The sequence below is a fragment of the Aotus nancymaae genome, unplaced genomic scaffold (assembly GCF_030222135.1).
Source record: "Aotus nancymaae isolate 86718 unplaced genomic scaffold, 86718_ANA_hifiasm-v0.15.2.pri h1tg000020l, whole genome shotgun sequence".
NCBI lineage: Eukaryota > Metazoa > Chordata > Mammalia > Primates > Aotidae > Aotus > Aotus nancymaae.
In genome coordinates this window covers 28,792,643-28,814,867 of record NW_026988432.1, presented here as the reverse complement: position 1 = coordinate 28,814,867, position 22,225 = coordinate 28,792,643, and the positions used below count along the sequence as shown (strand labels likewise).

General features: G+C 49.7%; 1 protein-coding gene across 6 annotated transcripts in view; it reads left to right on the top strand.

Moving 5' to 3' along the window:
* The window catches only part of CTIF (cap binding complex dependent translation initiation factor), a 328,449-nt gene that overhangs the window by 80,676 nt on the left and 225,548 nt on the right, over positions 1-22,225 (top strand). For 3 of the 6 annotated variants that reach the window (XM_012440818.3, XM_012440816.3, XM_012440815.3), the window contains exons 2-3: positions 5,780-5,987; positions 19,914-19,985. In XM_012440818.3, coding sequence (XP_012296241.1) covers positions 5,808-5,987; positions 19,914-19,985 — 252 coding nt within the window. In that variant the 5' untranslated portion in view covers positions 5,780-5,807. Of the gene's footprint in view, positions 1-945; positions 1,245-5,779; positions 5,988-19,913; positions 19,986-22,225 lie in introns of those variants that run through there. The other 3 variants (XM_064379201.1, XM_064379203.1, XM_064379202.1) reach the window with 3 other exon arrangements.

Below are 22,225 nucleotides of genomic sequence, written 5' to 3'. Positions count from 1 at the left end.
ATTTTTCCTACTCCTGCTGTTTGCCTTTTAGTTCCTCCTCATCCATCACCCGGCAGGGAATCCGGGCAGAGCCCGGAGAGGAGGGGAGAGGAGGGGAGAGGAGGGGAGAGGAGGGGAGAGGAGGGGAGAGGAGGGGAGAGGAGGGGAGAGGAGGGGAGAGGAGGGGAGAGGATCACGGAGTGTTCCGGAGCTGCGGCGCGGCTCTGCGTCCTGGATGGCTGCAGTCAGGCGTGTCTCTTGTGTTCTTCTACCTTCCCTCCCCTCCTTTTCCTTCTTCCTCTGGTTCCATCCTCTTTTTTCACTTTCACTGATCATTAAAACATAAATTCCTGGCTGGCTCTCTCAGCTTCGCCAGCAGCCCAGCTGTTTGGGGATTTCCCATCTGGATCCTACTGGGAATGAGAAACTGAGTCGGGCGGAAACCCCCGAAGTTCAGGCACAGAGGCAGCAAAACAAGCCTGGAGGAGACGTCCCTTGCCCTGTGTCTCCACCAGCCAGAGAAAGCTCGGCCCTGTTTCTCTATACTCTTCTTGCCTTACCAATGTGTTGGAACTTTGCTAGGTGGATACCCCAAAGAATAAACAGGGACTCAGACAGATCCTCGTACCCTCATGTTCAAAGTAGCATTATTCACATTAGCAAAAGGTACAAACAACCCAAATGTCCATGGATGGATGAATGGATAAAGAAAATGCGGTCTAGACAGACAGTGTCCTATTGTGATATGATGTCTCATTCAGCCATAAAGGGCACAAAGTTCTGATACATGTTACAATGTGGATAAACCTTGAAAGCATTTTGCTAAGTGAAATAAATCAGTCATAAAATGACAGATACTGCCTGATTCCTCTTATAGGAGGTACCCAGAATAGGCAAATTCGTAGAGAAAAGGTAGGACAGTGGTTACTAGGGGTTAGGGAGAGGAGGAGGAGGAGTTAATTGTTGACTGGGCACAGAGTTCCTGCTTGGGTTGATAAAAACCTTCTGGAAATAGATAGTGATGATGGTTCATAGCATTGTGGATGTACTTAAAGCCGCTGAATTATGTACTCAGAAATGATTACGATGATAAGGTTTTTATTGTTTTGTTTTCGGGTGTTTTGTTTGTTTGTTTTGCTTTCAGACAGAAACTCACTCTGTTGCCCAGGCTGGAGTGCAGCAGCACAATCATAGCTCACTGTAACCTCAATCTCCTGGGCTCAAGCAGCCTCCCGCCTCAGCCTCCTGAGTAACTGGGACTACAGGTGTGTGTAACTATGCTCAGCTCATTGAAAAAAAATTTTTTGGAAAGATGGGGTCTTGCTATGTTACCTAGGGTGTTCTCAAATTGTTACCAAGGGTGTACCTATGTTACCAAGGGTGTTCTCTGGCTTCAAGTGACCCTCCCTCCTCAGCCTCCCAAAGCACTGGGATTACAGGTACAAGCCACCACATCCAGCTGAATGCTGTTGTACATTGTGTATATTTGACCATAATAAAAAAAAATTCAGGGCCTTAGTACCTGGCTGAACTTCCAGGCTGTGAGCTCTGGAGGTGATTGGGCAGAGGAGGGCAGCACTCTCTCCCTCTCTCTGCTCCTTCTTCTTCTCCTGTGACTGAGGTGAAGCTCAGGGCTTTTCTGCTTTGCATGATCCCTGCTTTTCTAAAGCAGGGGCTTCCCTGCTCCCTTGCTGGGACCCATTGTGGAACATGGAAGCGATGTATTCTCCCTGGAAAACAAGAGTTCCTGGAGGAGCTGAAATCCCAGGGAGAGAGTGAAAAGGAGGGGAGGACTGGCAAGTCAGGGGTAGGGGTAGAGATGTGGCCACCACTGTGGGCAGCTGGGGCTCACCCCACTCGGAGCTGTGGAGGGACCATGTGGAGTGTGTCTGGAATTGTCTGAGACACAAAAGAGGGGAGGGAGTATTTGTACCACTGAGGGCAGCCTCATGGGGTGCTACCTCCTCATACTTCCAGGTTGCAGGTGCCAGGAGCCGGGGGCTTCCTGCAGGTGTCATGACTACTGAGGAGCCCTGGGCAGGAGGCCCTCAGCGCAGCTGAGGTTAGGTGCAGCTGGGCTACCCTGTGCCAGTCTGGCTGGGCAGCAAACACTAGAGTAAGAGGGACTGCGGAGAGGGTGTGAGGACACAGAGGCACCCACAGAGCGAGTCCTCTTCCTTCCTCTGGGCACTAAAAGCCTGCAGCTTTGGGATGGGTCTCAATCCTATCCCCTTTCTCCGCAACTATTATGGTTTTGGGGTGATGACTGTGCCCAGATTCCCTCGTGGGACCCTGGTACAGCCCTGAGACACTCGGCCATGTCTGGGAGAGCCCCGCAGAGCTGGCCAGAGGTTGCTGCTGCAGGCAGAGCCCAGCACTGATCCTCCTGGAAGTGGCTCCGTGTAGAGTTCCTGCAAAACCCAGTTTTCAGACTGCACCTGTTAGGTGTGCCAGGACGCCCTTGATAAGATCTGAAGTCTTCGAAGAATAATGGGCGTGGCCTTGTGTATTGACTTCTCCTGCAGGCGGCTCCTTTTCAGCCGTCTCTGGACATTGGCTGTATTATTCCCATCCAGCGGAGGCCAGCTGCCCAGGGCCAGGCACGGAGCCTGCGTGGGGCCAGCTCTCCGGAACCTGTGCCCAGCTGGGGAATAAGCCCATGTGCAGCACTTGAAGAATTCACAGCTCACGGCAGAGTCAGTGTGGAATTGGGGAACTGGAGGTGGCTTGAGGGCCTGAGCAGGCTACTAGGAGGCAGGATGGAGAAAAGGCAGTGGCATGTAGGCATAGTCATGCAGACCTGGCGCTCTCCTGTATGAACTTGGCCAGGTTACTTAATCTCTCTGGACCCCTGTTTTCTCGTCTAAGTAGCATAATTGTGCCAATTTCATGGGGTTGCTGCAAAGATGAAGTGAGTGGAGGCAGATCAAGTGCTGATGTGTCTGGGACATGATAAGGGCACAGCAGACACTCGTCATTCCTACTATTAGCAGAAATTGCAGTATTCACACCCATAGCCAAGCCTGAGTGAATCTTTTGCTTAGTAGCCAACCATGAGACCAAGGCACTGCTCTGGCATTCTGCACATATAAGGACCTCTAGATTTAGCAGGTGGAGGAAAGAAGAAAGTGCTTCCAGGTGGCAGGTTTGGTGTGAACAAAAGCACAGAGGCAGGAAAGAGCATCCTGTGTTCATTTTCTATTACTTCCTAAAAGATTACTACAAATAGCTGCATAAAACAATACCATTCACTATCTCACAGTTCTGTAAGTCAGAAGTCTGGCACAGAATCTCATGAGACTGAAGTCAAGGTGTTAGCCAAGTGTTCTTGGCTGGAGGCTCTGGGGGAAAAGTCTGCTCCCAAGCTCATTGGTTCTCAGGTGAATTTACTTCCTTGCACTTCTAGGATGTAGGTGCCCACTTCCTTGACAGTTGCTGACCGGGGATTGCTCTCAACTGCTGGAGGCCACCCACATGCCTTACCACGTGTCCCTCCTCCTTCAAGCCAGCCACAGTGCATTCATTGAATCTTTCTCAGGCTTTGGATCTCTGGCTTCTTCTGCTCTCTCTGAGCTCTAGTCCCAGATTTAATGGGCTCATGTGCTTGGGTCAGGCCTTCCTAAATAGTCTCCCTATCTTAAAGTCAACAAATTTGGGATTTAATTGTGTCTGCAAAATCCCTTCCCAAGAATACCTAGACTCCTGGCGATTAACTAGGAGAGGGTGATACCCAAGACTGTCTTGGAATTCTGTCTACCACCCCTGGCATGTGCCCAAGACAAGGACCAGAGTAGCCAGGGGCCGGAGCAGGGCATGACTTAGGCATGGGCAGCCGTGAAGCAGGAGGGGTAAGGTGGGTGCTGGTGAGGTGGGGGGGCGGGGTGTAAGGTCCTGTAGGGGTTGAGTGGCAGGTGGAGGAAGAGGCAGTGGACAGCCCCTCATCCCCCTGCCTGTGGCCCATGCCACCAGATATGCATACCCCAATCCCAGCTGACTCCCTGCAGACCTGCCGCCACCCCTGCCTCCACATCTGGGTCCCTCATTCTGAGAAGGGCACCACCTTGACCTGAAACCTCCAGTCCTCTGATTCCTCCCTCTGGGATGGGTGGACAGACCCATAGCTCCAAGACCACTGAGCCTAGGGGCCCAGAGCAAGGCCCTGAGGACCTCAGAGCTCCCTGCAGCAGGCCTGGGGTCCAAGAGAGGCTGAGCCCTTGCAGCAGCCAAAGCCTAAAAACAAGCCAGGAAAGCAGGGGAGATGTGTGTGCAGCAGGGCAGTTCTCCCTCCCCCGGGCAGTTCTTACCCCCACTCCCACTGCCAATCCCTTACCCTCTGAGAGGCCAGTGAGGGTGTGGGGGAGTCAACACTCATGGCCTCAGCAGCATTTCTGGGACCCAGCACGCCATTCCTTGCCCTGCTTTGGACCCGCTGCAGTTAAAACACTCACCAAACCCTGGATTATTGGCAAATAACTGTGTTCCAAAGAAGTTCTCAGGGTTAAGGTTCTCAGGTTCAAGGTATTGAAACTCAAATGCTCCACTAAACCTGCTAGGACCTCGCTTTATTACTGGCAGCAGCATTCACGCTGCTCTCTGTGGCTTCGGAGCCCTGTGTGCACGATTCAAGTCCTCGCTGTGGTTCTGTGTGGCGGCGGTTTGGTAGAAGGCTGTTCTCCTAGTTGTGATAATAAAAGCATGTGCAGGCTCTGTTTCCTCTGGCAGATCAGGATCTTCCATGGACATTACAGGTCTCAGGATAATAAACGAGGCATAAGACAAGCTTTAAAGCCCCCTCTCATCTAGCCTGGAGCCCATCAAAGGAAGAGGAGGGCCCCTGGCCTGGAGGTGAGGAAGGTTCTAGCTTTCCTCACTCCCAGGTGGGTCAGGTGTGAGCTTCAGGGGTTAAGTAGTGGGGAGAGGGTAGTGGAGGGAGGTCCCAGCAGACCAGGGCCCCTACAAGGCTGGGTTGAGCACGTCAGCTCCAGAGATTGCAGTTCTGTTGGTGGACTTGAGCCAGTGTTCCAGCAACAGCTGGTCATCCACACCAGGCTGCCCCAAGAGAGGGCCAGGGGGCAGATGGGGTGAGCCACGCCCTTGTGAGGGTGGCCAGGCAGTGTCTGTGGTGAGGCCCCATCAGCATAGACAATGCAGCAAGTCTTTCTCCTTCTACCAGTGAAAACCAGCCACGTTCCTGCAGACTCATCATAGGTGTGTTCCAGTAGCTGCACCCAAGCAAGGCTGCAAAATCCTGCTTATAAGTTATAGCCCACAGGCTTCAACTAATGTAGGGGACAGTCTGGTGACCAAAGAGAAAAAGTCTTATAAGCAGGCATTTTCTTGGAGGACCTAAGTCCCTCAGAGGGTTGTCTGGGTCTGGCCCCATTGTACACCTTCCATCTTAGGTCTGTGTTCTATTTCATCCTGGTTTGTGGTGGATTCTGTTAAATCTGAGTCAGGAAGTGAGGCTTGGTCTTTAGGCTGAGTTCATCTTCGGCTTTTCCCAGGCACTAAGGCCCAGGTAGATGCTAACTCTGACACTGCACAGTGCCTGTGCTGGCCAATCAGGCAAGTGACCTACATTCTGTGGGCCTCAGTCTCCCACCCCACACAGTGGGAATACAGCACATCCTTGATGCTGAGGGCAAGCCAGCCCCGCACTTACTTCTCAGGGTTGTGGGGAGAACAGAACGCCATGATGGATAAGAAGATGCTTCCAGGAGCAGAGGGTGTTTCCCAGGTGTGGGCATCATCCTCTCCTCCAGCAGCATCTCACGGAGTCCTCTGTCCTCTTTCCCACCAGTCCCGGCCCAGGCCCCTGAGCCGGAGGGATGGAAAACTCCTCTGCAGCATCGGCCTCCTCGGAGGCGGGGAGCAGCCGCTCCCAGGAGATCGAGGAGCTGGAGCGCTTCATCGACAGCTACGTGCTGGAGTACCAGGTGCAGGGGCTGCTGGCCGACAAGACGGAGGGCGATGGCGACAGCGAGAGGACCCAGTCCCACATCTCCCAGGTGAGCGCTGGCCCGGGTTTAGGGGAGCTTGGCAAATTCTGAGGGGTGAGGCAGGGACCCCTAATTCTGGGAAGCATCCAGTTGCCTGATGCTAGACTGCCAAGGCGTGAATGGTCCCACTCAGCAGAGCATCCAGAATCTGGCAGGTGGGCTTTGGGATCCAGGAAGGAGGTGCCCCGGTTGTGGACCCAGCCCCTCTGACCCACCGCCACTCCTCCCTCTCCATTGGGACTTTGGGGACCACCTAGGCCTACGAGTCTTTGAACACATATCTCTTGAGTACCTACTACGTGTGGAGCGCTGTTCCCTGTCCTCAATAAACTAATGTTCTAGAAGAGATCTGGATGTTTCACTTACCTGAAATGCACACCATCAAAGAACTATCACTTGTGAATATTTTCTCTGATTTCAAATACAAGCAGTTGTTGGCAGCCAAAGGAATGAGCCTCGTGGGCTTCTCACCCAGGGCTCTGCATGCCAGACATACTTAGACATGCAAGGCATTCCAGCCAGAGTCCTGGGTTGGTCCTGCCCCTCCCGCCTCCGTCTGTGGCATCCCTGACCTTGGAGGGGAGATGGACTCATCTGAAAGATTGTGGGCTGAGATTTGAAAGTCTTAGCTTCTCCCAAATAAAGTATGAATGCTTTAAGGACAGGGACCCTATCACATGTATCTTTGCCTAGCACCATAAGTAGATTTTTGTTCAGGAGTTGGTTCCAGATTTGCTTCTAGCTGCCCATGTGACCCTGGGCATGGGGCTGAGTTTTCTCATCTGGTAAATGGGGATTATGCTGTTGCCTTGGGAATGCTGGAAGGCCAGAGACGGTAAGAAGTACACAGGCTACAGAGAAACAGTGCTGCCTGCACAAGGATGTACAGGAGAGTCCTCTCTCATCTGGAGTCAGGGTTCTGGGCATCCACCTCTTGTGTGTCTTGTCCCATCTCCAAGCCTGGGACTCCTGGGACAATCAGAAGGTGAGCTACCTGGGTGTACTATGCTTTGGAAAAAGGCTGAGTCCAACAACCTGGCTCACTTATTGGTGGGACCCCTAGCTTTGTAGAAGCCAGAACAAAGAAACCTGTGGCTTTCCTGGAACTCAGACCAGGAGTTACTCCAGGAAATGCTGAAGCCGCAGTGATTCCATGCCCTGAAAATAGCCCTGAGGGAGAAAAAGCAATAGGTGTGATAACTTTCTTTAGTGTTCTTGGGGCTCTAAAATCATCCTATAATTTGTTATTCAATCCATGAGTGTTTAACAGGCTTCTGTTCTGTGCCAGGCGCTGTTCTAGGACCCATATCTAGGATTGAGCAAAAAAGCCCTGCCCTTAGGGAATATGTATTCTGCTGGTGGGTGATGATCGCGATGGAGCCAAGTAAAGCTGGAAGATGGAATGAAGAGTGAGGAGGAGCCAGAGGGGCTTGCGGTTTTAAGTAGTGAAGTCAGGGAAGCTGACACGGAGGGGAGGGAGGAGTGAGTAGTGCAGATATCTGGAGAGGAGCATCTGGGCAGAGGGAGCAGCCTGTGCCAGGTCTGGGCTGGAAGAAGAGTCCAGGTCCAGCCAGGCGGCCAGGGTGCTGGAGCAGAAGGCGAGGGAGGGAGAGCTGCAGAGATGAGTCAGAGGGATAATGGGGACTGCGTTGTCAGGAGGTGCAAGGCCTGAGCCCTCGAGTGGTCCCACATGAGGAAGAAAGGATGTGAGGAATAGTGACCTGAGAGACCAGTGAGGCAGGAGGGAACCAGACTGTGGGGAGCGCTGGAGCCTGGGAGGGGCGTCGAGGGAGTGGGGTGGGGAGACTGCCTTGGTGGCTGCTGCCAGCACAGGTGAAAGGGGCTGAGAATGGCTGGCTGAGCAAGGGGGCCATGACCGGGGAGTTTCCGCTGAGTCGTGAAGGCAGACGCCTCCCTGTGTCCAACTCAAGGAACAGAAGGAGATGGCCTGAGATGGGATGGACTAGGAGGACAGCACAGCTCTTTTGAGGAGTTCAGCTGTAAAGAGGAGAGACATGTGGTGGTATTTGGGGAAATGAGGTCAAAATAGGAGCACTGACCTGTGTGTTTGATCCAGGGATAAGTCAGGGGTTGCTGGAGCCCTGGCCTAACCTCAGCCCTAAGCGGCTCATCCACAATTAACAGGAGGGAGTTGCAGGTGTGCGGCCGTGCATCTAAAATGACCCCTGCAGCACAGCTGTGCGTTTTCTCCAGCTACTTGCATCCACGAAGGTGCAGAGGCAGAGTTACAAAGATGACTTTAACCAGGATGGAGGTTTCTCCAGGGAGTACAGTGGAGGAGAGAGGGATGAGGGAGACACTGGAGTGACAGTGATGAGTCACCTGGATGCTGAGCCAGGCCAGGTCGGGAATGGGCACCCGAGGTGGTGGTGGAGGCTGACAGGCAGTAGGGTCAGTGGATTGGAGGCCACCCAAAGAATTGTAATCCTGTTAGCAGAGAGACTGAGCTAGAAAAGTGGTGGGGTGTGGTGTGTGTGCTGGAGTCGGGTGTTTGAAATCAGAGGTGGAGGAATGCAGTCATGGGTCAGGAGAGGGCTGGGTGTGAGCATGGGAGTGTGTTGGGGAGAGGGAGAGGCCAGGAGGAGAGCGGGTCATGAAGTTCAGATGCCATCTTCATGGATCTTGAAATCACCAAGAAAGGACAAAAGGATGCAGGAGGGGGTGGCTGTGATGCAGGGGAAAATCCTCGAGGAGTGCGGGAGCAGTTGGCGGCTGGGTGCCCTGGAGGTCTACAGCTGACTACAAGGAGGGTCTTGTCTGGTGGTGCATTAACTTACTTGCATAACCTCTCTTTTTGGTATAAACTACCCTTATTGCACAGTTAACAGTACTATGATGTGGAGTGGAAGGAGGAGGATGATTAGGATAGATTGGAAAATTATAAGGGAAATTAACCTCTTTAGATTGTCTAGGGCAAGAACTAAGTGAACCCACTCTTGCAGTCCCCTGGAAGCCCCTAGAGTGGACTTTCCCAGGAGCAAGGCCTGCGAATGGGTGCATGGGCTGGCATGGTACCCTCTGGCGTGGGCTGCCTGCCTCTTCAACTGTGTGGCATCCAGCCTACAGCAGGCATCCTCCAAAGGTTCCTCCAGCTGAAATATACTCTACCTAGAGGATCCGAGGAAGCCTTGAAGCTTCATCCCAGAGGAATGCGTGACTGAGGGTAGAATTTCTATGCCCAGAGCAGCCAGCAGGGACATAGTTTTGGAATGAGGGGCCCTCCCAGCGCTTTCAGTCTGGGCCCTGTGCTTCTGGCTCCAGATCCTGGGATCAGTGGGGCTTGACTCACGCTTGGATGCCCACATCTGGGTGGCGGGCAAGGCAAGGCTGTGGAGGAGCTTTCAGACCAATGTCTGTTGTGAGGTGTGGTGTGGAGAACACGTGTGGTGTGACATTTGGATGCATTCCCTAAACTTACTTCATGCTCTGGAGTTCCTTCGAAGAATGCAGACACCTGGCAGGATTCTGGGATCTGCCTGACTGCTGACTGCCGGAGGGGAGGACATTTCCATCTTGCCCCCATCTCGCCCCTGCCTCCCTGCTCCCCACAGTCACACACACCTGGGGTACTGACTCTAGAGGAGGGATGGCTGTGGCCAACTCTCAGGAAGGCTGGGGTTAGCTGTGTCTACATAAGATAGCTTTAAAATAAAAAATCTCTATTAATGCAGAGAAATATTTCTGCTAAAGCACTTTGGCTTTTTTTTGTTGTTGTTGTTGTTAAAATCTAATGACTACTTTAAATGGAAGCCAAAAAAATCAGGGAATATTCCCGTCTGTCTGTGTGGTGTTTTGATGTTTCTGGGGAGGAAATTTGTTAAGAATCTTGGAAACCTTGAGAAAACCTGAGCGAGTGAAGAAGAATGTTGCTCTTCAGCTGGTGACATCGTTTGTTAGGATCTGAGAAATGACAGTTGACACTCAGGGAGGAAATATCTCATGATGTTTCTTCACTTGTGTTCCTCTCATCCTTTCCCAATAACAACTGGAAAGAAAAGAAGGATGGATGGAGGGGTGAATGGACAGATGGATTGACAGATAGATAGATGATACATAGATCATAGATGGATGAGATAGGTAGATAGATAGATCAGTCTTCCTGTCCCTTAGATGAATAACCAACTGAATATGTGTTTTAAGTTTACCAACATTTTCTGGATGCCATATTTAACGCCACACCCCTCCCTCGTATTTAACACCACACCCCTCCCCCATGTTTAATACCACACCCCTCCCCCATGTTTAACACCACACCCCTCCCCCATGTTTAACACCACACCCCTCCCCCATGTTCAACACCACACCCCTCCCCCCTGTTTAACACCACACCCCTCCCCCCTGTTCAACATCACACCCCTCCTCCATGTCCAACATCACACCCTTCCCCCATGTTCAACACTACACCCCTCCCCCATGCTTAACATCACACTCCTCCCCCATGGTTAACATTGCACCCCTCCCCCATGTTTAACATCACACCCCTCCCCCATGGTTAACATTACACCCCTCCCTCATATTTTACATTGTAGCCCTCCCCCATGTTTCAGGAGCACTTTTGTCCAGTAGATTCAAAGACCCCACAGTCACAGGTGGAAAATTCTCACTCTATCCTTTGGAGGAGGAGGGATTTTAGCCCTATTCTGAAGGAGGGAAACTGAGTCACAGAGATGGAACATAGCCAAACCACACTGCTGGGTGGTGGCTGAGCCTCATCCCCACCCCACCTACTTCTGGTTTCCTGCTCCATACAGGCCTTGACTGATTGGGTGTTGGGTGGTTAATACAGATTTCTTTCCTGTAGAAACAAAATTAGGACTCCAAATCTTATTAACCACTAACCTTTTGATGAAGAGGTTAGGATGTTGTAAGTGGGGAAAATTTCTGCACATGTGATGTTCATGGATGATCCAGTCGATCACTAGAAAGCTTGGAAGCAGCATGCAGCTCTGGCCAAGCATGAACTCACTTAGGGAGCTGTGAGAAATACTGACAAACAGACCCCAATGCTAGAGATGCAGGTAAAAGTGAGGGGCCTGGAGCCTGGCATGTTCATAAGCCTGTGGGTGACTCTGATTGCCACAGTGGGAGCAGGGCTGTCTCCTTTCTGCCCCTCCATGGCCTGCTGCCCCTGCTCCAGTCTCTTGGAAAGATACCATGTAGGGACCCTATGAAGAGCAGATACGTTTAGTGGCGGATAGTGTCCAGTGAATTCTTGTTAAGAGGTCAAATTAAGAGCTGGTGAGGGTGAAGATCACTTCCTATAGCCCTATTTTGATGCTGTCAGGCACTTGGAAGTCCTGGGTTTCATCTGAAATGCAGTGATTGCAAAGGGGTGCAGCAGTGGCAATGAACAGGATAGGGTGAGAGTGTTCAGATGGGCTCCGTGGCTTTTCCTTACATGTTTCTCCTCTTTCCCTTTACATTTCTCCTTTCATTCTGCCTTCCCTGTTCACTGTTCCCTCACCCTTTTCTTAATCCCATCTCTTCATTTCCTTCTGCCCTTAAATCCATTTTCCCTGATGTCTTTGCTCACAGGAGGAAGCACTCAATGGTGGACTGCCCTTGAAAGGCTTAACAGAGGAAGTGAGTTTATAGGAGGACTGCGGGGTGTTTCAGCAGGGGGAATTCATTATATATTTTTCTCTTATTTAAAACATTTATTTTAAATTATACAGGTACTTTATGCATACATTTCCTTAGTGCACAAGAATTCAAATATTAATAATTAAATCTTCCTGACTAAAATTATTCTAAATTATACAAGTCCTTTATGCATACATTATCATGATACATAAGAATTCAAATATTAACAATAAAATCTTCTGTGCTACCACCTCATTCTGCTCCCTTACCTCCCTACGTCCTACATCCCTTCAGATAGATGAGTTAATTTACTCACTGTTTTTTTTTTTTTTTTTTGAGAGATGAAGTCTGGTTCTATCACCCAAGCTAGAGTGCAGTGGCACGATCTCAGCTCACTGCAACTCCACCTCCTAGGTTCAAGTGATTCTTCCACCTCAGCCTCCCAAGTAGCTGGGACTACAGGCACACATCACCACGCCCAGCTAGTTTTTGTATTTTTAGTACAGATGGGCTTTCACCATATTGGCCAGGCTGTTGTTGAACTCTTGACCTCATGATCCACCTGCATCGTCCTCCCAAAGTACTGGGATTACAGGCATGAGCCACTGCGCCCAGCCTTTCCTCACCTTTTTTAATGCCTTTCCTGACATATGTATGACTTGAAGAAATATGGTCAAATAATATATAATAGCCAGTGGATATATTGTTCGATAACTTGCACTGTTCGCCTGACCACATGCCCTAGAGATTTTTCTAGGCTTGCACATCTGCTGTGTCCTGTTTAGTGGCTGCACAGTTGTCCGTAGCATAGATTTATTTAACCATTTGCTTAATGGTGGGCACTCAGGTTACTTTAAATGTTCCCCTGGAAATACATGATACTTCAGCACATACTGTTGAACATGCCTCTTTCTGCACAAATAACAGTGTTTCTTTAGTTAGCTGCGGAGAAGTAAAATTAATTTTAATAGCTGTTGTTAAATTGCTCTCCAAAGATCTTCCATTATTCACACTGCCACCAGTGTATTGGGACATCTTGTCATCTTAATTCACATTGTCTTTCTTTTTTTTCTTTTTCTTTTTCTTTTTTTTGTTTTTTGGAATGGAGTCTCGCTCTGTTACCCAGGCTGGAGTATAGTGGCACACGATCTCAGCTCACTGCAACCTCGCCCTCTGGGTTCAAGCAACTCTCCTATCTCAGCCTCCCGAGTAGCTGAGACTATAGGCGCACCCCACTGTGCCTGGCTAAGTTTTGCATTTTTAGTAGAGACAGGGTTTCGGCATATTGGTCAGGCTGGTCTTGAACTCCTGGCCTCAGGTGATGCACCTGCCTTGGGCTTCCAAATTGTTAGGATTATAGGATTGAGCCACCGCGCCCAGCCACATTGTCTTTATTTCTAATGAAATCGAGTACTTTTTAATGTGATTACCTATCTTTTTTCTTTTTTTTTCTTTTTTTGAGATCGAGTCTTTCACTGTTACCTGGGCTGGAGTGCAGTGGCACAATCTTGGCACACTGCAGCCTCTGCCTCCCAGGTTCAAGCAATTCTCCTGCCTCAGCCTCCCAAGTAGCTGGGATTACAGGTGTGTGCCACCATGCCCAGCTAATTTTTTGTATTTTTAGTAAATAAGGGGTTTCACTATGTTGACTATGTTGGTTTCAAACACCTGATCTCATGATCCACCAGCCTCGGCCTCCCAAAGTGTTGGGATTACAGGCATGAGCCACCACACCTAGCCACCAATTATTTTTTACTAGGATAAAATTTTATTTTATTAAAGTAACAATTGGAAAAACAGAGACAAGTGAAAAACAGGAAAAAAAAAAACATCGTTTTATGGCAACTAATATAATTTTTGTGCATCGCTTTAAACACTGTTTATAAAGTTGTACTTCTAGTGTACATGTAAGTTTCATGATCTGTAAGTTTTAATGATCTCCTAGACATTGGTGGTCGTTTTTAGCATAAAGTGTAATTATTTAAATTTGCTCTTTTTCTGCTAGGTAGTAAAATATAGTAGAATGAAAGCTAACATTTATTCACTGAGGCTCTGTTGTAGGCTCAGGGGCAAAGTCAAGAACAGAACAACCATGATCTCTGTCTCATTTTCTTTTTCCCCTCTTTCTCACAGGGAAAGACAGACAATAGAGAGAGAGGAAATGGGATGTTAGAAGGTGACACATGCATGGGTGAGGCAGGAAGTGAGTGGGGAAGGCTCATTTAGGAGTGAGGATTTGGGCACAGTGGCTCACGCCTATAATCCCAGCACTTTGGAAGTCTGAGACGGATGGATTGCTTGAACCCAGGAGTTCAAGGCCAGCCTGGGCAACATGGCAAAACTCAGTCTCTACTATAAATACAAAAATTAGCTGGGCATGATAGTGCACGCCTGTGGTCCCAGCTACTTGGGAGGCTGAGGTGGGAGGATCACCTGAGCCCGGGACCCAGAAGTTGCAGTGAGCTTATCATACCACTGCCCTCCAGCCTGGGCAACAGAGTGAGACTATGTCTCAGGAAAAAAAAAAAAAAAAAAGAAAGAAAAAAAGAAAGGGAGAAAGAAAGAAAAGGAAGGAAGGAAGGAGAGACAGAAGGAGAGATGGAAGAAAGGAAGGGAGGGAAGGAAGGAAGGGATGGAGGGAGGAAAGAAAGGAGGGAGGGAGGGAGAAGGAAGGGAAGAAGGGAAGGGAAGGGAAAGGGGAAGGGAAAAGGCGTATGTCCTCAGAACAAGGACATGATACGGTAAAGGAGATGAACATTGATAGAATGCTATGATTTAACCTACAGATCTTTCAGCAATTTTCCCAGTTATATTGTTTAGAGCAAAAGAAAAAAAATTGGCTGTGATCTTTGTCTCACCCAAGATCACATATTATGTTTAATACCAGCCATTTTTCCTGGCTCTTGGAATGAATAACTATTTCTGTCCTTTGCTCATCCTGCCACTTTTTGGCTGTGTATTCCTGAGTGAGTTACTTAACCACACTGTCATTCAGTCTCCATGTTTGCTAATTAGAGAAGGCCACAAAGAGTAAATGTTAGTAAGTACAAAGGACTTAGAACAGTGCCTAGATTTAAGTGAAGTCTTTATATGGTCTGGTGATTAATTCTTTGCTACACAGCAGTCTCCCCTTATCCACTGTTTGCCTTCTATGAGTTTTAGTTACCCGCGGTCAACTGCAGTCCAAAAATATTGAATGAAAAATTTCAGAAATAAACCATTTATAAATTTAAAATTGCATGCCATTCCAAGTAGTCTGATGGAATCTCACGCTGTCTCTCCCGGGACATAAATCATCCCTGTGTCCAGCGTTTCCAGTCTGTATCCACTACCTGCCCATCACTGCCCAGCCCAGAGTTACTGAGCAGCCATCTCTGTTACCAGATCACAACAGGTGCAGGGTTTGTTACCACCTACGGTTTCAGGCATCCACTAGGGGATCTTCGAATGGATCCCTCAAGGATAAGGGGGGGGCCACTGTGTCTGTTGCAGGTAGCTTTTCACTTGTCTTTATTTGTTTGTGATTTCTTTTGTCACATAGAAGTTTGAAATGTTGATGTAATTTTTGATGTAGTTTAAAATTTGCATCGTAGATTTTAATTACCTTGGAATGTATTTTCCATGAATAATGCAAGGCAGACATCTAGGGTCATTTTTCAGTGGCTGGGTGGTTGTCTCAATACCATGTATTTATTGATGAGTCTCTCCCTTCATTTAAAACCCAATCCTTACCATTTGTACATTAATTTGCTTATGGGTACAGTTTTGTCTGTTGATCTGCTTTTTTATTCCTGTACTGGTTTAACCTGCTGGTTTGGATCTAGCTTTATGAGCTACTTTGATGTCTGGTAGGGCTGGTCTGGGGGGGTGGGTGGGAATTTTAATCATCACTGAAAAGGGGCCTGGTTTAGCTGTAGCCCCTCCAGCCTCCCACACTCTGAGCTTCTTGCTTCTCTCTCCTCCTCTTCCGGTGCTCAGTGTCCCGTGGTCTCCCCCATCTTCCCCAATCTCTGCTCCATCCTAGGATGTAAATGACGAACAGCTTATTTTAGTTGTTTTTTAATGTGAAATACTTAAGATGAACTAATAACAGAGAATAATTGAATACACATCTATTTTGAGTGCAAATCAAACATCTGTACTCTCATGTTTATTAAATCTCCACCCTGTGTCATGTTTGCTCCAGGTTTTTAAATTTAGACACGAACTATAATAGCTGTGGTTGAGGCCCTTAAACCAACTCTTGTGAATTTGATGTTCATCATTTCCATATCTGACAAACCTCCGACACTTCCCCCCTTTCTGTTTGATGACCTTTTCAAGTAAGACACCATCTTTACCCTGAGAGGACCTGCGGGTTCAGGAGGCTCAAAGCTGTAAGACTGTTTGCCTTGAAGGGGAAATGTGTGGGATTTCAGGACCAAGGAGCATGCCTGGAGAAGTAGGACCCTTCTCCATTCTTGACTCATCTCCTACACATCAGGGCAGGTTCTGGGGAGGTCCATTTCTGGAGATTTTCTAGGCGGTGTGTCAGAGAAGTCAAAGGGGAGGTGGGAGGTGGTGGTACCTGTGAAGCCAGAAGCCAGTGTTGAGAGAAACATCCCAGCAGGAATGAGGAGGAACTTTGGAATAGGGAAGGGAGGGCTCCCAGAGGGCCTTTAGGGCCGGGGAAGAAACATGTCTCTAATAGAGGGGATTCAGGCAGCAGGCCTGGACAGGCTGGGACTGCTGTGATATTCCACAGCTGGAGGCTACTGCTGGGCTGGGGTTTGAGATGGAGGCCTACAAGCCCAGTGGGTAGAGCTTGCTGTGATAACTGTGATAATTCACACCTCACTCCTCCCCATTTACACAGTCACACACGGGGCCACAGTCCCTCTCCCTGCCGGGCTGTGCCCACCTCCAGCTCTGCCGGGTCTCTGGAAGGGGGCTCTGCAGACTCCACCGTCCTGCTGGCTTTCCTGTGCACAGATCTCCCCCTTTGCCTGCTGCTCATCTGTTCCACACTCTGAGATCCATTGCTTCATTTCCGTCTCTCCCCACCCCGCCAATGAACCCCAGCATGGGACCCTCCTTCCCCTCTTCCCCCTGGGCCAGCTCAGCCTTCCCTAACGGAGGCCTTCCACCCCTGCATATGAAAGAAGTGCCTCTGAGTTCTTTAGCCTGACAGCCGCCATCTGCCCCTAAGTCAGCTGTGTTCCGCTGTGCCTGTCGCCTCGCTTGGGCACCTCACTCTTCTGCGGGAACCCTGGGTGGCCTGTTTTCCCTCCATTATGGCCCCTGCCAAGAGCACACTCTTCTTCTTCTCAGCTACACCATCCCCACCCGCCTCTCATTGCTGTTATTCGACACATCTTCTGCCCTCTCCTGTGTGGAGACACTCTTGGTTGAGGGTCCCACACAGAAGGCACTCAGGAAGTGGCTTTTGCTTGGCAAAGGTACAGTTAGGGATGGCCTTGGGCAAGGCGGAGCAGTCTCATTGGAGCTTGGAAAGCTCAACAAGGAGGGCGGGGTTGCACACGGATGTGCACTAAGCCTCAGCTGCTCTGTGCATGCCCATCAGGAGGCCCCACCCTGCCAGGGGCTGTGCTGACCCAGGAGTAGGTGCGCCCCTGTGAGTCAGCGTGCTGTGGAGTATCACACCAGTGCTATGCAGCTGGGGTGAAATGTTAAGGATGCCTGGAAGGGGAGAAGCCTTTTTCTGAGAGGTCGGCTAAGATGGGATGAGGAGTCCAAGCATGGCCTCTCCAGCCAGTGGGCACTGTGTGCCTTGGCTATCCCCTAGCTGTCAGCCAGGCTCCAGCCAGGGAAGCAGAAACCACTCTAGTACATAAAGCTGAGGGATTATAGTTCAGTACTTGAAACATTATACATACATACGTATATACATTTATGTTTACATGTATCGGTATACATTATTTTTAAAATGTGGGCTGGGCACAGTGGCTCATGTCTGTAATCCCAGCACTGTGGGAAGCCAAGGTAGGTGGATCACCTGAGGTGAGGAGTTCAAAACCAGCCTGGCCAACATGGTGAAACCCTGTCTCTACTAAAAATATAAAAATTAGCTGGACTTGGTGGCAGATGCCTATAATCCCAGCTACTCGGGAGGCTGAGGCAGGAGAATTGCTTGAACCTGGGAGGCAGAGGCTGCAGTGAGCCAAGACTGTGCCACTGCACTCCAGCCCAGGTGACAGTGAGAGACTCCATCTCAAAAAATAAAAAAAATAGGCCAGGCGCAATGGCTCATGCCTGTAATCCTAGCACTTTGGGAGGCCGAGGCAGGTGGATCTCTTGAGGTCAGGAGTTCGAAACCAGCCTGGCCAAATGGTGAAACCCCATCTGTACTAAAAATACAAAAATTCGCCAGGCATGGTGGCGGGCACCTGTAATCCCAGCTACTTGGGAGACTGAGGCACGAGAATCACTTGAACCCAGGAGGCAGAGGTTGCAGTGAGCCAAGATCATGCCTCTGCACTCCAGCCTGGGCAACAGAGTGAGACTCAGTCTCAAAAAATAAATTAATAAATATATAAATAATTTTAAAATAAATATAAATAAAAATTTGTACCTATATACTTATGTGTGCATGTATTTTACATATGTATGAATACATATATATTAGTTTTTGTTTTGAAATTATTTTAGACTTACAGCCAAAGTGCAAAATGGAACAGAGTGTTCCCAAACACTTGTCGCTCGCCTTGCCCTGATAGGAACACCTTACGTAACCATAGTACCGTTATGGGAAGCAAGAAATTAACATTGGTACGATGCTCTTAACTAGCGATTTCATTCGGATTTCACCAGTTGTTCCACAAATGTCCTTTTTCTGTTCCAGGATCCAAATTTGCATGTAATTGCCACATCTCCTCATTCCCCTCCAATCTGATACTTCCTTTATCTTTTCTTTTACAACCTTGACACTTTTGAAGAGTTCTGGTCAGTGCTTTTGTAGAAAGCTCATCGGTTTGGATTGTGTGATGTTTTCTCATGACTATGTCGAGAGGGTGCATTTTTGTCAAGGATATCCCAGAAGTGATGTGCCCGTCTCGATGCCCCACATTGGGGAGTCCACAATGCTGATAAGTTTTGTTACTGGTGATATTAACCTTGATCACTTGGCTGAAGTGGTGTCTGAGGGTTTCTCATTTTTCTGTCCTCCCTCCAGAGCCATAATTAATAAATATCTTGGGGGAAATACTTTGAGACTGCAATGATCCAAGCAGAGGGAATTTAATCCAGGGAATTAATTATTCCTACCTCAGAAGCTTTACAATCCAGAGGATGGCAACCCGAGGTAACTAGTACCACCTCTTAACCTGAGGCTCAAAGAAAGAAGGTGTTGCCAGAGTCCAGGGTTCTTGGTCACGCACAGAAGCCTGTCTGGTGAGGCTGGAGCCCAGAAGGAGACCCAGTCACTGCTGGTAATGCTGCCAGAGGCATAGACAGAGGGGACAAAAGGCCGGTTTCCTGTCTCCCATTGGCCAAGCCCAGGCAGAAGCTGGCTGATGCAGGACCCTGGGAATTGCAGTCTTCAGGGATCAGCCCCTCTGCTGTATAGCGTGAAGATGGACAAGGAGTGCCTCTGACACCATTGCCACTTCTCTAGGGCTGCGCTGTCCCTGATGGTAACCACAGGCCACATGTGGCTCTTGAGCCCTTGAAATGTGGCTCATCCAAACTGAGCCACATGCTCTAAGTGATGTGTGGATTGCAAAAACAATATGGAAAGAAGAATGTAAAATATATCATTAACAACTTTTTATATTGATTACCTGTTGAAGTGATCATATTTTGATCTATTAGGTTAAATAAAATATATTAGTTCATTTAATTTTACCTGTTTCTTTTTAAAATCTGGCTATTAGAAAATTTAATATTACGCCTGTGGTTTGAGCTAGGCTTCTAGGAAGACCCATATGTACCTGCCTCACCACCAGCTCGGGCCACATCCTTCATATAGTAGAGGGTTAAGTGTGGCTGAAGCCAGGTCAGGCAGTCAAACATGGTGCTGGTTGTTCCGAACTCAGAATAAGTTTTGTCACGTCTGGCTGACTTTGGGATAGCCAATCATCATCACTGTGCTGGGCTCAGGTGAAGGGAAGTGAGCTTGCCTCCCCCAATCAGATGCCAAAGCTTCATCTTGATTGGGAGTTTGAAGATACCAAATTGGACCTGGTGGTTGAGAAAGATTTGCGTTGAAATGGCCAAGTGGGATTCTGCACTTATACTAATGGGAAAGGGCAGGGCACAACTTCTGCAGCCTGGGCAGAGCGAGCATGGGCCTGGCTGTCCTGCCATCACTGATTGCTCCTTTCTGCTCTGCAGTGGACAGCGGACTGCAGCCAACCGCTGGACAGCAGCTGTTCCTTCTCCCGAGGGCGAGCCCCCCCACAGCAGGTAGGGAACCAGCTCTGTGCTCTGTCTGGGGGTGTCCTATGTCTTGTCTGCCTGCGTTCCTGGGCTGACCCACGTGGCTCCTGAGGGGTGGTGACATGGAGAGTGCAGGGAGGTGGGAGAGGGGAGGATGTATTTGTTCCCTGGAAAGCTCTCCCTAACTCCCTGCCCACAGGGAAGCTCCCGCACCCTCAGACTCATCGACTGATGAGATTTCTTTTTAATAGCTGCATTCTATATACTAATACACATCTGGAAGCAGCCCAGATGTTTGCTGAGGAGAATGGAGGGGTGCCTTGGGATCTGTCCTTACAGTGGAATATGATACCGCAGTCAAATGCCTGCACTGATGGTTCAGGCACCGACATGGCAGCCCCACACACAATGGGACTCGCATTTTGATGCTGGCGGGTGCTTTGGAGATTGCCTCTGCTCCAGATCTGCAGAGGGCCTGGCGGGGGCAGGCTATGGGGGAGCTGTCTGAGGCCTGTCCATCCCCCCACCCAGTGAGCAGTCCTGGGACCTCACTGGAGCCTGCCACCTTTCTCCCTGCTGCTTACCATGAGATCCTGAGAGGCTCACAGGTGGGTTGCGTGGCTCGAAGGGAAGGGAGGCGGCTGTTCTTTGAGAGCTGCCCTGGTGACACCCAGGCCCTCCCCAGCACCCTCTGGTGGTCCAGCTGTTCTCACTGATACCCCATCCCTGCCTGCAGGAGCCTGTGGGATTAAAGACTGAGAAAACCATGTGTCCATCCCAAGTCCAGCCTTAGTCTGTGCCTGGTTGGAAAGTGGAGGGAGCCCCTGTAGGCTCCTGCGAGGGGCCGTACCTGGTTTCAGAGCCGCTGCAGTCATGGGTTGCCCTGGGCCTACTTGCTCATGTTCAGCTTTGGTCCTCTGGCAGATTCACCCAACTCCTCCATTCTGTCCCAAGGGAAGCTGGTCAGTAGCCTCAGTTCTAGATCTTTCTCAGGCTATAGGACATGGCTTCCCCATGGTGTGGGGGGATGGTTCTTTCATGTGACAAGATTTGCTTGTGCGTTCAATTGTTTCTTAAGAAGGAAGCCATAATAAGAGCCCTGGGGGTGCGGGCTGATGGGAGACCTGGAGTATCATTTTGTTCTGCCACAATCTTGGTGGCAATCCCTTCCTCCTCAGGTCTCAGCTTCCTCACATAAAACCCAGCAGGAGCCTCGATGGCCTATGAGGGTCCGTCTAACATCTCTGTGCCATTTGCAGAAACCAAGTCCCACAGAGGTGCTACATGTCTGCCCTCCTCCCCACACGGCACTGCTACCTGGCCCAACTGCAGGAGTCATCCTTCTGGGGAGTGCTTTTGTCTCTGCTGCCTCCCTGCCTGGGATCCCATGTTATGCTCCCTGATCCCTATAGCTTTCGGTCTAGGCCCTGCTCCTCAGGGGCACTGTTGCTAGCTCCTGCCAGTTATTCTGGGGTCTCCTAATTGGAGATTCCCCTCACTCTTCAGCAGCAATGGTGGACTTGGATTTGGGGACTCAAGCACCAGAGAGAGGCTTTCAGGGAGGGCTTGAAGCTCTTGGATGGGGGATAAGAGGTTAGTCACTGAAAGCTCTCTGTTATCTGGTCAGCAGGTGTCTGGTTCTGAAATCTTCCAATGAAGAGTCCTTTCTCCTCTCCCCTTTACTTTCTTTTGGGGGGGCCCATCTTCTGCCTTTTCCCTCTGATCCCTTTCTCCACATCACTCCTGATAGGGTCTCCAGGGGCTAAGGAATAGTTCTCCCTGTGTTCCCTCCTCATCTGCCTCATCCCCACACCCCAGCTGTCCTCTCAGGCCTGCCTTCCCCACCTGCAGGAGGTTGGGTGGGTGGTTTGCCAGATAATATGGGCCCATCAGGGCTGGGGGCTGATGGGATGGGGTTAGGTGTGGGCTTGTCCCTGCCCACTAGGAGCAGCTCACCCCAATCCCAGGAAGCAGCTGAGCAGTTGACTCGGGGTAAGCAGTGTTTGACATAATGAAACATAACTCAACTTAGAAGTGAAGTCGTGAAAAGCTCATATTAGATCCTTTCTTGGCGGGTGGAACTGAGACATAGGTTCATTATGAGGGAGGAGCCCAAGGAGGGTGGCGAGGAGGGTCTCTGCATAGAACCCTACCTAATCACCTGACGTGCACAGAGGCAAGGGTTTGTGGAGAGATCTCCTCCAGGCCATAGGGCCACTGGCATTCCTATCACCCCTGACCTGCGATGGCCGCCTGATCATCTCAGA